General features: G+C 44.1%; 2 protein-coding genes across 2 annotated transcripts; both read left to right on the top strand.

Moving 5' to 3' along the window:
* Window positions 1-7,221: 7,221 nt before the first annotated feature.
* Window positions 7,222-8,524, top strand: LOC128712154 (nonsense-mediated mRNA decay factor SMG9-like). The gene is made up of 3 exons (XM_053807047.1): window positions 7,222-7,675; window positions 7,748-8,179; window positions 8,256-8,524. The coding sequence occupies exons 1-3, from the start codon at window positions 7,222-7,224 to the stop codon at window positions 8,522-8,524; spliced, it is 1,155 nt and encodes a 384-aa protein (XP_053663022.1).
* Window positions 8,525-9,020: 496 nt separating this feature from the next.
* Window positions 9,021-15,036, top strand: LOC128713111 (chromatin-remodeling ATPase INO80). The gene is made up of 11 exons (XM_053807974.1): window positions 9,021-9,276; window positions 9,351-9,532; window positions 9,651-11,388; window positions 11,481-11,998; window positions 12,607-12,897; window positions 12,958-13,125; window positions 13,208-13,366; window positions 13,775-13,877; window positions 13,963-14,226; window positions 14,305-14,466; window positions 14,567-15,036. Exons 1-11 carry the CDS (start codon window positions 9,021-9,023, stop codon window positions 15,034-15,036), a joined length of 4,311 nt encoding a protein of 1,436 aa, XP_053663949.1.
* Window positions 15,037-15,325: the final 289 nt, after the last annotated feature.

Genomic DNA, 15,325 nt, shown 5'->3' on the forward strand with positions numbered 1-15,325 from the left:
CTCTTTAAACAATGAAGAATCTTTATACAAATGTACTAAAGAGCGACGTACGTCATCTACTAGTACACACCGTACTCCAAGTAGTAGAATACAGCAACAATAGCTCTGTCGCTGGCCATCAATTATTTCGGTTCATTTGTTGCTTTGCCAAGTTAATACAACAACCACCACTGTCACTGCTAAACACTAAACACGAAATTGGCAATATCACTACTACATATGCTTTCGCAGCTGTTACAAATGAGGCAACACCATTCGGACACAAATTTCGTTAAACAAACAAACCAAAAACAAAATGGCCAAACAAGCCAATCCTTCTCCCTCCCGATTGGCATATCCATCCATGACTTTTTTGGTTTTTCGTTTTATCGTTACTAACGTATAGCTGAGTAGAGTTGTACACGAGATATATATTAATATATATAAATAAATGTGTTTTTTAACTTAACTTTGGATGTAATTCCAAATATGTTCGCTTAATATGTACGCTACGTAACGTTAATTCGTGCAGATTGGATGTAGAGTATGTATCGATTGGCCATAATCAGGAACGGGTTTTGAGGAGTTTCTTACAACAAACTAGAAAAAGCATAGAAGTACATTATTCAAATTTTACCCTTACCCATCGAAAGTTCGAAAGCAATCCGTTACCGTTACGTTGAACGTGATAGTTTTGTTTTTGGTTTTAATATTTTATGTTTTATGATTTTTTTATAATTCTGAGTTTTCCGTTGAACGTTTTTATTAGCTAGCGCTGTTTTCTTCCCTTTTTATATATGGCTGTGTGAAAAAGCACTGTGTCTATAATTATTCCAAGCGAATTGTATAAAACTTAAAGAAACATATTTTCTCTTTATCTCTTCCAATTTTTGTGCCTTTTCTCTCTGTCTCTTTCTCTTTCCATCTTTCTCTCTACCTGAAAATACTATTTTTTCCACATTTCAAATCAATCAAAATCCGTACAAAACTATGCACTGTGTTCGCGTGTTATCCTTCGCGCTCGTTCGTTCGTTCGCTCGCTCATATCGCGCTCGAATACTCGCTACGGTACCATCTCGCCAACCCTCTAATCCTGTGCCCGCGTTGTGACCGATCGCCGTGCGAACGTAGCCAATCCCAAGTCCCCGTCTGGGGACAGTCGTTACCAGTGGAGGAATCGCCCCAGAAAACGCACTCGATGCTTTGCTAGATGAGCTGCAAACCTTTGCCAAACCGCCGAACGGTGTTAACGAGGTAAAACAACGGGGCTGTGTGTGTGTACGAGTTCTGTTCCCACACGCTCAACATTTCTCACTGTTTGGTGTTTTTTTTTATGTTCTGCCAAACAGTGTTTGGTTGTCTTATGTTCGATTTCTGTGTTGATATGTTTGTCTATTGATTTCGTTCTGTTGTTATTCCTTATCTATACTTTTGGTTATACTTTTCGTAATTTATTGTTTTGTTCTTCTCTTATAGTACCTTTTTTGTTGTTTATTGCTTTTTGAATTGTGTCTTTCGTTCTTCTTGTTGTTGTATTGTCACATGATCTTAGTTTCGCTTATTTATTATTTATTGTTGTCCGCTAGGAATGTTTCCGTATATCAAAATGCAATAACTTATTACTGTTTTCCTATTACCACCAGCATCGGCCGGACGACTCCACATCGGACGATAGTTCCCAAACGCTGCAAAACAGCATCACGACTAAAATATCCCAGTCGCAACTGTACCCCTCCGAGCCCGTATCCTCCAACGTCGGTCTCCGGCGGCTTCATTCGTATCCGAGCGGTTCGGATACGGACACGAGTCCACCGCAACCGACCCGTCCGACTACCGGCAAACCGCCCGTACCGGAACGCAACGCCGAGCTGCTGTCGAAGGTCAACAACAAGCGAGTACCCCCGCCGCCACCACCGCGTACCAGCTCGCGCAGCCCGCTGGCCAGCCCAACCAGTCCGCATGTGCCACAGCATCACCGTGGCCAGCAGCCGGTGGTGACGCTGTCCGATTGCGAGCAGCAACAGCGCACATCCGAGGGTACTGATTCCGGCAGTGAATCCGTCTGTTCGGACAATTCGCAGCGTCAACTTGCGCTGGAACTGCGCCACCAGGAGCTGCTGAAGAAGCAACGGCAGCTGCAGGAACAGTACCAGCGGTTGCAGCAGATGAGCAAAAATGCCGTACCGATGGCGCCGACAACGATGAACCACGATATCAAGAAGACCGGTAGCGAGTCCAACCTGCCGGTGAAGATGGGCTACAATATGACCGTGAGTGGGTCCATGAAAAATCTCTGTGGCGGAGGTGACGCTACAGTGCCTTTCGATACTACGGCGCCAGCGGTAAACAATGTCGAGCATCAGGACGGCAGCGACAGCTCCACCGGTGGTCCAAATTCGATGGACGGTGTGATCGGTGCGAATGGAAATACTGGTTCCTTGCCGCCGCACCTAACCAAAACAACCAACAAAGTCTACGAAACCGACATACTGTAAACAAATTTATCGCATCCTTCACCTACCCTTGCAAACATGCAGGACAAGTGGACACTTAAAAACCACGGTAGTCTTAGCGCACGTGCGGCAGAGTTTCAGTTTGCATATGACGTTACACGACGTGACAGATTTAGAAAAAAATGCTTCACTGTTCCAAGTTGCTCCATTTCCCAACTGTGCACTGCAAATCGAATGCAAAAAGAAAAGATGTTTTTTATTGTTTTATAGTTTATTCAAATATTTCATTTTGTAGCTGATCTCATTGCGTCGCAAAGCGTACTAGCGCATGTAAAAGATAGCGTAGAAGGTTTATGTATTAGTCCATTAGTCAATCCACAATACCTATCGTTTATGGCAGTACCTGGTACAGTATAGGAACATAAAGCCGATTACAGTTGTTATTAAGTCCTCAACTAAGCACCGTCCGTTGGTTTGAAGATTTATTTTATTCATATATTTTTCAGAATATCGTTTACTATTAGCATTTTTTCTGCCAAATCTCCTAATTATGCATTTTTTCGTTGTTATCACTGAAACTACTAGACCATATGCTATTGAATGGAACAGGTACTTTTCTGATATTTGAAGAAATGAAACCTGTGGCTTAGTGTGCCCTAGTGAATCTAATCAAGTCATAATAGTTTATATCGAGCTGGTCCCAGTTCATCGTTTTCGAACGCTTCGAAGGCCTTCGATGACGGTCGGACAACGTCGAAAATTACTGCGCCCGCAATTCAACCGTTTTCTAGCGAACATTCCTTGGTTGTTGACTTAATATTAACTACGTTAGATTACAAACAAGCGATTCTGTTCATTTTCTATTACTATGTATCAGGCATATTCAGGATTACCCTTACTCTTGGTTAAGTAATTGTTAGTATATTTGCGTTGGATGGCTATTAACATGGCTGCATGAACACTGCTCTGTTTAATGGAAATCCTTTTTTTTTTATTTATAGACCATAGATGACTACAACTAATGCAAATCTACTAAGGTACACTATCAAACTATTCCTAACACAGTACGATAAACTATCTACCGCTTGTGCGTGTATGTTATTGGCATACATCTACAGATTGTGGAAAAGAATGTGCCACGCCAGTATTGCACAATAATGCACATTTGTGTGTGTGTGTTCATCATTTGATGTTTGCACAAACTAAACGAAATGACGCAACTAGAACATACACATTCGTCCTTAGCTCATGAAAACTTCATAAATCATGTAACCCTGCTCGACATTATAATACTTACCAGACGCAAAAGGATTGCTTGAAAACGAAATAGATTATTAACGGACCGAACCGATTCTAACACCCAACCAGAACAGTCTACTAACATTCTACTAAAACACCTTATAGTCAGTACGCGATGTTTAGGACGAGTGTGTCATACTAGAGAGGGAGAAAGAGAGAGCAATCGAGAAAAAGAAACAAAAGCATGATCCACTGCTGCAGAATAGCTGCTATCAGCTATTGATTTGAATAAGGATTCATCTAAATCATCCTGGTATCATCGGTCGCTTTGCAGCAAGGGTAAAGAAAAGAGGAGCTATAGAATATTACAAAACACACACACACACATACCCAGACATTAAAACGAAAATAAGGAAGTCACCATTCACGAAGATATGCTGCAACAAACAAAAACCGCACCGAAAATGTCGCAACAATTGCAATATTCGTGTCCATTGTGCCGCACTTCATTGCACGAAAAAAAACACACACACACACACATACATGAGCAACAAAAGTAATAATAGAATGTTTGTTAAATCGATCACAAAGCAAAAGCTGGTCACTGGATGTGTGTGTATTTGTTGGTTAGTAGCCATCGCAGTCAGCAACGTACAATGCACCCGCGTACAAACGCTACTACCAATAATGCTACTAAATGGGCAAACAAGTAGGTGATACAAGCAAATATTTTCATTTCGACATGGTGTACAACCTAAAGGCAACAAAGCAGGTGTCGGTTATTTGTTAAAATTTAAATATTTGCCCCAATAAAATCCCATTTAATGGGGTAAGAAACGTCAAACCACGATGCTGGAAACTTTGCCAAACACACGCACACACGATAATTTTTTGAAACCATTCATAACCAGTTAATGTTTTGCGGTGTAAGTTGCGCGCCAAAAGTCGTCTAATAATAACACAACTACCGAAACACACAATTATCCTACCTGTGCACGTGTCGCTCGTGTGTAGTAACGAGTATCAATTGATCGAGTTCGTTCACTTCGCCCAAAACAATCCCCGGTTTGGAGCATATTAAGTACACCCAACACGTGCCGCGGACACTGACCGGTTTGTGGGCAAAACAAATATATGTCTAAAATCAGGTACACACACATACACACACACGTGGCCAAAATTCAGTGCTCGTGCACGCACCCATTCTTTGAGAATGGCACTCACGTACCCGATACAAAATCAACGTTAAAGCGTAGTTTAAAGTAAAAATCCACAACAGCAACAGGCTTCAAGATACTCATCAATCGACACACGCACGCTCCCAGCGGTACGGAAGCGGCATTTCGTACAGTAAATTATAGCTTAACAAGAACATCAACCACCACACCACTCATAACCCACAACACATATTACGCGGGAAAATCGCCGTGTTTGTGCATGAATGTTGATTAGGTTTATAGTGTATAAGCTTCCCCTTTTTGATAGCTGTTTGCGAACACATCATACCTGCACGACGTCACTGTGGTCCCTACTGCAAACACGGTCGAACGGGTGTTCGATCCCTGCAAGCTAGCTCTCGTGTCAAAAAAGGTGTTTGGTTGCGCCTGTATCTCTCGGCAGTGCAGCGGAAAGTGTTGTTAAATACGAATATATAATGAAAAGTGGAAACGAATATGCAATAGCCAGAGAATAGGTTTTACAATACAAATCCCACGTTAATCTTCAGCAAGTTAAACCAAGCCAGTTTGTGGGAGTGATGGAGAAAAAAGCCAGGACAGAGAAGGAGAGGTGTGTTGCATGTAAGAAACAAAAGCCCAGAATCAAATGAGAAAATCGGTTTTAATTGAAGGAAGCAAAAAAACAAAAACACAAACATTTATGATAATATTCACAATCCCACGTTCACTAGGAGCAGCCACAGCGAATGCGATAGTGAGAGTGCCAAGGAGATATACGTTAGCCAAAACATGTTTGATAATGATAACGAAAACCAACGATTCCACGAGGTGTAAAACCAGTAGCGAATGGCTATTAAAAATGATCGATAGCATTAGCGAGCAATTATGCGCTGAAAGTTGTTTCATTTTAAACTTTTTTCTTCGCTCGGTTCGTTACTTAGCTTTTGTATGTCAGAACAAATCAAACACGAACTGAACAAAGGAACAAGGTGAAATGGAAAGCCCCCCCTCGTCACTAGGCCCTGGCAGACAGCGTTTCGGCGTGATGAATGAGATGGACATTTGTTTATCAATGAAGTGTACTGCATGAGAAATCGATATCATATTCTCACAACAACATGAGTGCAACGGAACGTTATTCATAGCAAAAAAACAGATGAAAAACGTCTTAAAACAGCTTGAAAAGGGGCAATAGGAAATGTACGAAGGGGCAAAAAGATATTCGCGCGTTAAACGAACGAGAATATGCAAAAAAGAAAAAAAACACAAACGATAAACTTGCGATTAGCTAGTCGACTATGATGAAACACAGCCATTAAGAGAAGACCACACTCAATCAAACTCACACACACGCGTACACCCACTCACCAACACACACTCACACACACACATGTTTGTGTCACTGAATCATTGTGTCAGTCAGTATGCAATATAGAATGTTGGATTTTTTCTACAAGAGAAACATTATAGACTTATTATCCATTTTTATTATAAAATAATAAAGGATCTTCCACATAAAATCAATCGGGGGTGGTTTTGTTTGCTGTTTAAGTTTTAATCGGCAATTCGTACATGGATCGCCTGTGTTGAGCAGATCGAACGTACTGCAAAAGCAGCTTTGAAGTTCCACTAGCTTCTAAACAGCGCTCATAGCTATGATTGATTTAAAGCTAGCGTGCTATTACGTGTCTGCTTCAGAAGTCCTTTATACCGCATACGGTCGAGTGCCAGTCCATGTGGACAACCTTGGGGGGCGTTGAGTTGTCCTGTGTCATTCTAATGATATGAACAGCCCACCGAAGCCTGGCATGTTTAATTCACTGTACGACAGTGTTCATCATTCAATCTCCTTATCCATTATCCTTCTACAAATACCGAGCCAAAATTATGTTTTGTGCATCGTCCTCCAACAAGCGGCTAAAAGGATTTCGTTAGTTTGGACTAAATTCATGTTTCCGTAATGGTTTTCCGTTTTCGTTGTTGTTATTGATTTAAAAAAGGAAACATTACGATTTAGCAATTTAATTTATGTGCAAAATTAGTACAAAAACTTATGTTTTTTCTTGCAATCGTCTGTATTTAAAATTAGTATACGTTTGCCATCTGTATTATACCAGCTGTGAAGCTTTTTTAGAGCTTATGCTTCGAAAATTTCCGAACTTTGACAGCGGCACGATAAAAGAAATGAAAACATTGCATTTGTTTACATGAGGCGGACAAGTGTGGCACAGTTTGAATTAAAGTGGCTAGATTAAAAAGGACTTTTTCGTTGCTATTTTCACGTTTCTATCGCGTAACCGTTTCATTCATTTGTGGCCGCGCTGATTGCATTGTGCGACGCGATAGTATATTGTACCAATACTTGCTTTGAAATGAGTGGTAAACAACAGCCCAAAATTCTGCTTAAATCTCGACCCACGGATGATTCCACTGCTGGACCCTCGACAGCAACACCCAGAAGAACGCCAACGATCCTAGCTAATGCTGCTCCCCAAATCGCCGGTACGTCGAAGAGTATCGATTCCAGACATGGAGCAACATCGAAAACACTTCCGGTAACAACCGCTCCCGATCCGTACAGTTACACGCCCATGGATGGGTCTCTGGTGTTGTTAAAGAACCATAATGCGATCAACTACCGCACGCTAGACTTTCTTCACGAAACCAACCAAGATTACGTAGTGATTGGAACGATAGGCATGCCTGGTGTAGGCAAGTCCACGATCCTGAATTTACTCAACACAAACCTTTACTCACCGGACCAGAGTGACAGCAAAGCGGTTTTTCCCGTGCACGGTGCAATCAACATTGCTGGCGAAAATGAAGGTACGATTAATGCATCGAAAAATGCTGCCAATGATACTTTCTGTATTAACGCTTCACTTTTGCCCCAAACAGTACGAATGCATATCACTGAGGATCGACTAATTTTGTTAGACTGTTGCGAGCCAGTGTTTGGCCATGCTAGAAAAGACTTCATCCAGCACGAACAAGATGAGCTGAAGAAGCTGATGATACTGCTGCGAATTTGTCACGTAATTTTTGTCGTGCAGGAAGAATACTATAACATCCGGCTAATGCGTATGCTTATGTGGGCAGAAATGATGACGCAAGTGCACAGCAAGCTTCCGACGAAGCTGGTATTCATCCGGAACAAAGTTGTGCCACACAGCGAAAATCATGATCCACGTGAGAGGATGATCAATTTGTACAGACAAATGTTTCTCAACGCTTCCTCGGTTTCGGTGATGAGCACCACTTTCGGTGGAGATTCCGGAATGCAGGAGGAGGAAGTATTCAATTTCGTTGAATTTCCCGTACTGGAAAAAGGTACCATCTGCATCTTACCTATGTGAAATAATTTTAAAGGTAAAATAACTAATTTAAACTTCATCTACTCCTGCAGGGTGTGATACTGTTGTCATTACGGAGCATTTAAAAGAAACAATATTGCTGCTTCGGCAAATGGTGTACGCTGGCCGGAACACCATTATGGGGCACAATAGCTCGGAAAAGGCATGGGGCCAAGCGTTGGTCAAGCTTGTCGATTGTCCCGAGAGTAATTTTTTCGTCGACAAGTATGAAAAGTTGAAAGAAAAGTACAACCTTCATAATCACGTTAAAATTGTGGAACATCCCTATCGCGAATCAACGGGGTTGCACTTTGTGGAATAAAATGAAGTTTGTAGAGCTGACATTTCACCTGTTTATGTATAGTGTACAACAATTCACTTAAGTCTGGCAATTAACAAAATTCTAAAAGCATATTGTTGAAAAGGAAGTTCTTCGTCAAAGCGTTTGTTTAAAAATTGTGTTTTTATTCCGCTCAATGCACGATGATTCAAGGTCAAGGTGGTTCGAGCACACCTTGCATGCACAACCACCTTAACCACCTTGATCGAACTGTCAACGTTCTTTCAAACCGAACGCGATGCCTGCGTTTCGCGCTTCCCCTCCCGAACCCGTTGTCCCGAACAAAACAACCCAAAGCAAAGCTAAAAATGACGGCAAAACATTTTACTCGGTAACACACGCTTTCCGTACGAGGGGTACGTTTTCGCAGCCGCAATCCGGTCGATAAAGCGCACCTCGCGTACAGCTACTAGTGATTTTTTGGTGCAAATCAATCATCGTACCGCTAACCGTTAATCGCAACGCAGTGAATGAAGAAATGGCTCAAAAGGAATCGCCCTCAGCCGGCGATAACAGCGAGATGGTTTGTGGAAATAACATGAAAAAGTCTCTCCACACCCAACGGATGCTGTCGGCTTTCGATATGGTGGGGTATGTGACGCAAGCCCAACATCTCAGCTCTGCTGTAGCAACGGATTTCTCCAGCGAGGATGAGCAAAACCATTATTTCGGCTCGTCGGATGAATCCGAAGAGTTTGGCAGCAAGTTTTTTCATCAAGCTGCAGCTCGCTCCTGTAAGTAAACAAGAACACGCGGAAGCCCCGTGGTAGGCGAATAATGATGATATTTGCTACTATCCTTTTTACAGACCGGGAACGTATGTTTGACTTCAGTACGGTCGGACCCGAGCGGATGTGGTTGAAAAATTTACTACTCTCCGAAACGGACACCGAAAGCGATATCTCGGACGTGGAAGATTATCTCCAACGAATGCTGAAGGAACATGTACGAGAGAAAAAGATTCGGGCGAGGTTCAAGGATGCTCTACACGTAAGTAGTGTTCGTTGGTAAGACGAGGATAAAATTCTACTAGTCACCACTACAGCAGTTGCGTCGTCTATGTTCACCTCATTCATAGTAGATGTTTTTTTTTTCTCTCACTACAAAGAACTCACAGTACGCCTACTACAGTGCCGGCTTGCTGTCGGATAATGATATTTTCCCCGAACATCGACGTACCGGAGCTGGGAAGCGGAAGTGCAAAATTGACCATGGCACTGGCAAAACAAAAGGTGTAAGGAAAAAGTTAAAACATGCCAAAAAGCGAAGCGATGTCGAGGGAAACAGCTACTCCGTCGATGGTACCAGCTCGTCGATTCGTGGACCAATGTTTGGAGACAAGAAAGCGCAAAAGCTGCTACACCTACAGCGTGGCCGTCCAGTATCATCGAAACATTCGGATGGCAGTGGTTTTGAACATCTGACCGATCAAGACGGTTCATCGGTGGGAGGTAAACGTGGGCGTAAAATGCGCCTGAAAACACCGGAAGCATTAAATATTCGACGGCGTAAAATGTGGCAACTTATGGCAAAGAAGGAAGTAGGTAAACTGCAACGTGCCAAGGCGAACAACCACAAAGACACCATTACGAACTGTCGGCGAGTGGCGGCCCTTTGCATGCGGGTCGCCCGCCAAAAGGCGATGCAATCCCAGAAGCTGATGAAGGACACGGTTTGGCGGGCGAAACGGTTAACGCGCGAGATGCAGGTATACTGGAAGCGGTACGATAAGGTTGAGCGAGAAACAAAGCGCCGCATGGAGCGGGAAGCCGAAGAGCAGCGCAAAATCGATGTGGAGATCGTGGAAGCTAAGCGCCAGCAACGAAAGCTGAACTTTCTCATCACCCAAACGGAACTGTACGCACACTTTATGTCGCGCAAGCTGGGCAACGTGTCGGCGGAGGAGCAGCTTAAGATTCTTTCGCAGCTGGACGAGGAAAGCAATCCGCGGCTAGCTGCCATCGACAATTACGATTGTGAGCGTATGAAACAGTTAGCGCAGAAGAATGCGACTGAAGCGTTCCGCAATGAGCGAGCCCGAACGAATCAGTTTGATGTGGTGATGGATTCCGCGTCACCGGTGAATGACGCTTCTGCATTATCGCTGGATGTGTCGAAGGTCAGCGCAACGGATGAAATTCCAGTGAGCAAGACCGAACCAAGCGGTGGAATCGCTGAACTACCGCAGCCATCCATGTTCCGCGGTCGATTAAAAGGATACCAGTTGAAGGGTGTGGCGTGGCTTGCGAATTTATACGACCAGGGCATCAGTGGCATACTGGCTGATGAGATGGGACTTGGCAAAACGGTCCAGTCGATTGCGTTTCTTTGTCACATCGCCGAACATTATGGCGTTTGGGGACCATTTTTGGTCATTTCGCCTGCTTCCACGCTGCATAACTGGCAGCAGGAAATGGAACGGTTCGTGCCAGAGTTTAACGTCGTACCGTACTGGGGTTCACCGAACGAACGCAAAATTTTGCGCCAGTTCTGGGAGCAGAAGCATCTGCACACGAAGGATGCTAGCTTTCACGTGGTCATCACTAGCTACCAGCTCGTAGTCACCGACTATAAGTACTTTAATCGCATAAAGTGGCAATATATGGTGCTGGATGAGGCTCAAGCAATCAAAAGCTCCAGCTCAATGCGCTGGAAGCTGCTGCTCGGATTTAACTGCCGCAACCGACTGTTACTGAGCGGAACACCGATACAGAATAGTATGGCCGAGCTGTGGGCATTGCTGCATTTCATTATGCCGACACTGTTCGATTCCCACGAAGAGTTCAATGAATGGTTTTCGAAGGACATCGAAAGCCATGCCGAAAACAAAACGGGTATAGACGAAAGTAGGTATAGACGGTGTGCCAAATCCTCGTATACTACGTTTGCTAAAACTCGCTCGCCCGCTTGCGATTTCTTTGTATTTTATCATTTCCAGAGCAAATATCAAGGCTGCACATGATCTTGAAACCGTTCATGTTGCGAAGGATAAAGAAAGACGTGGAAAACGAGCTGTCGGACAAGATCGAAATAATGGTGTACTGTCCGCTGACGACACGCCAAAAACTTCTGTACGTAGCGTTGAAGAAGGAAATTTGCATCGAAGATTTGCTCCATCTGACCACAGTTGGTGGTGGCAGTGGCGATGGTCAGTCGATCGATCGCAATTTTACCTCTAATCTGATGAACCTTGTGATGCAATTTCGCAAAGTGTGCAATCATCCGGAGCTGTTCGAGCGACGCGATGTGCGCAGTCCGTTCTGTATGAAATGGAGCTACGAATTGTCCGAGCGGCCTATATTTCGAAGGCAACTTTTAATGGAGCACACCGTACCGAGTAAACGTCATTGGCTGCATAATAGATACTACATATTTAACGCTTTGTTGGTGCAAAGACGCATAACCGAGGCAGACGGCAACGATACCAGTGTACCTGTAGAAAAGAGCCGTTCCAAAGTGCGGAGAACCCTTACGAAGTCGACGAATTATGATGATTGGAGCGCACCGTTCAGCTGTGCGCGACTTGCAGGAGGGTTGTCGCCGAAACAAGTGGAGCAACTCGCTCGAAGAAACGTTTTCTCGTTCATGTAAGACACTAATTGGTTGGTTTGTTATGTTGAAAGGATTAATTAATTAGAGAGATTTTGTTTAATAGATATCAACTGATCGCCGAATGGGTGCAATGGATAACTATTTTACATTTTCGGTGGGTTTGGAGAGATGATCAATCGTACAATTGGACTGATCCGCGCTACATGCTGCTGGAACCAACGGCTGAACGATGGACGACACAATGCTTTCCCTGGACAACGATGGAGCGATTATTATTCACCCGGACTATCCACACTGCACCTATTCCGGTGTATACACACCGCGACCATGTACTGCATTTTACATCAGAAACGCTAGATCATCGTATAATGCGCAGCCGAAAGCAACAAACACCTGGACATCCGTTAAACTTGTTGCCCGAGGTCGCTTACGTTCCCAGCCGAAGGCCATCAACTGTATTGCCGAACGAACCGACAGCTATGCCGAAATTTCTCTGTCGGCACCATTCTAAGGTACTCAACACTGCCGGTTGCACTGGGTCAGCGTTACGACGGATGTCACACTCCAATAGACGGTGGAATGGAAATGAAACTACAGTGACACAAGAACGGCAACTGAGCGAATATGTGCATGCATCGTACCCACCGCACGGATGGTCGAATATTATCATTCCGGACAAACAGACGCTCGTGTCTGATGCAGGCAAACTGGCTGTATTAGATTCGTTGCTGGCACGCCTTAAAGAACAAGGCCACCGTGTGCTCATATACTCCCAAATGACGAAAATGATCGATTTGCTAGAGGTAAGAGCAGGAGAGATAACACATTTTGAGTATGTGATTTATACCATTTCAATGCTTTAGGAGTATATGTGGCACAGAAAACACCGGTACATGCGGTTAGATGGTTCGAGCAAAATTTCCGAGCGTCGAGACATGGTGGCCGACTTTCAAAATCGAGCCGACATTTTTGTCTTTCTGCTTTCTACCCGCGCCGGCGGTTTGGGTATCAACTTAACTGCAGCAGATACTGTAAGTGAAAATCCGCTGTTTTTAAAACATGATATCTGGCGATATTCCTTCTATAAATACCTTTTTGTCCCATTTATCATAGGTGATTTTCTACGACTCAGATTGGAATCCAACGGTGGATCAACAGGCGATGGATCGTGCCCATCGATTAGGTCAAACGAAGCAGGTTACCGTCTATCGGCTTATCTGCAAGGGTACGATAGAAGAAAGGATACTGCAACGGGCACGTGAAAAAAGCGAAGTAAGCGCTCGTTTCGTATTGGTAACGCATATAAATGCTAGTGATGCGCGGGTCTGCGCTATCCTTACTGGACCCGAAATGGTTCGAGTCAACCCGTAAGTGCAAGTACGTTTGATAGGTTCACCGAATGCGATAGGTGTAGCGGCATCGAATTCAAGTAGGTTCAGTAGGCCGCTACCCGTACTCGCTGCATCAACGCTACACCGTGGTTTATGCATTGTTGAACTGTCCTACAAACTAGTTCTTCGGATCGACTCGAACCCGATGGTTCCAAAGCTGATTCCTATTCACTCACACCCGACTCCAAATCGATGTGTGAAATGAACCGTATGACTCTTCACTAGTAAATACGCAAAAAATCTTGCTCATGTGACATTAATATGATCGTTCTCGGCTCATTCGTTCCAGATTCAACGAATGGTTATCAACGGGGATAATTTCAAACCAGATACGCTCAAACCAAAGGAAGTTGTTTCTCTACTGCTTGACGATGAAGAAATCGAGTTGAAGTGTAAGTGCTGATGGTGCACAACACTCAAACACTACTTCCCATCTCCAAATGATGTGCTACAATGTTTTTATTTTTCCACAATTAGATCGCCAGAAAACGGAGGAACGCCGATTAATGGAAGATCCTGTAGCAAAATCGACCAAGGAACGAGATCGTAAACAGAAGCAATCGTCGGGAAAAGAACCGACAGGGAAAGATCGCAAACGAACAGGGGAGCCAGGAACAACGTGTGATGAGTCTGGTGGTTTTGGTGATTCCGCCGCTCCAAGTCCTGCGCAAAGCGAACGTTCGAATCTCAGCGATAACACGAACAAAGCGTTGGACGCGCTGGACGATTCCAGCAATGAAGGTAACGAAATTTTGTGTTGGCCTTATTTTACCACAATTTCGTATGGAAGATTTACAACATTTATTTGTGATTTTCCAGCATCTTCGATGTCGTTCGACATGCACCGTGAACAGCGGGACAATAAAGTGCGACAAGTTACACGTGGTGCTAGTAAACGAGGAAGACCTCGTGGGTCTAGAAGAGGTGGTACAGGTAGTACTAGACCGGTAGCAACCGAACAACAAGCTACCTCTGACAAAGGTCAGTCGGATGGAGACATACATGCCGATTGTTTTAATTTAACAAGATATACTAATTGCTGTTATCGTTCATTTATTCTTCCTTATCCTTTACCAAGCAGACAACGGTCCTGCGGTTTCGTCGTTATCTGCAGTTCCGCTAGCCGCACCGGTTTCTACCGTTGCTCAGGTGAGGCGCGGTCCGGGACGACCACGTTTAAAAACAAACGGCCCCAGCAATCAGGGTACACGCGGTCCGTACGCACGGCAGACCATACGGATACGAAAACCAATCGGCCCACTTGTCGTACCGCTGGGTGGTCAAACAACAACGGGTGGTGGAGCTAGTCGTTTGTTGCCGTCGTCGTCTCCCAGTACCCAGGCGAAATCGGCCGCTCCATCCAATTCATCCTACCTTCATCCGGCTTCAGCACAGTCACCACACATCGCAGCACAATCCAAACAGCCGGCACGGGGTAGTAGTATTGTAAACGCCGTTAGAAATACCTCCCAAACCGTCCCTTTCACGGACAATCCGAAAAGCCGACAGCAACCGATACCACCGACGGAGAACGATAGTGGTACAGAGTAAACAACAAATCTCCCGCTAAGTGTTACCATTCGTCACTCCCAAATATTGTATCATTTGTAGAACATACCACACAATTGCTACAAAGAAAAAGTGTCCTCTATGAGCTCATTGGAGGATATGCGTGTACAGTTTTCAAAAAACAAAACATTCTTCTTTCAATATAGTGGATTTGCCGTATTATAAAATTGAGAAACATAGGTCCGTAAAAGGACTAGTATTTTCGGTTAGTTCATGTCAAGTAAATATCGGACCGCACAATGTGATCCCCTTACATTCATATTCATTCGCA

This window comes from Anopheles marshallii, chromosome 3, assembly GCF_943734725.1.
Source record: "Anopheles marshallii chromosome 3, idAnoMarsDA_429_01, whole genome shotgun sequence".
Lineage (NCBI taxonomy): Eukaryota > Metazoa > Arthropoda > Insecta > Diptera > Culicidae > Anopheles > Anopheles marshallii.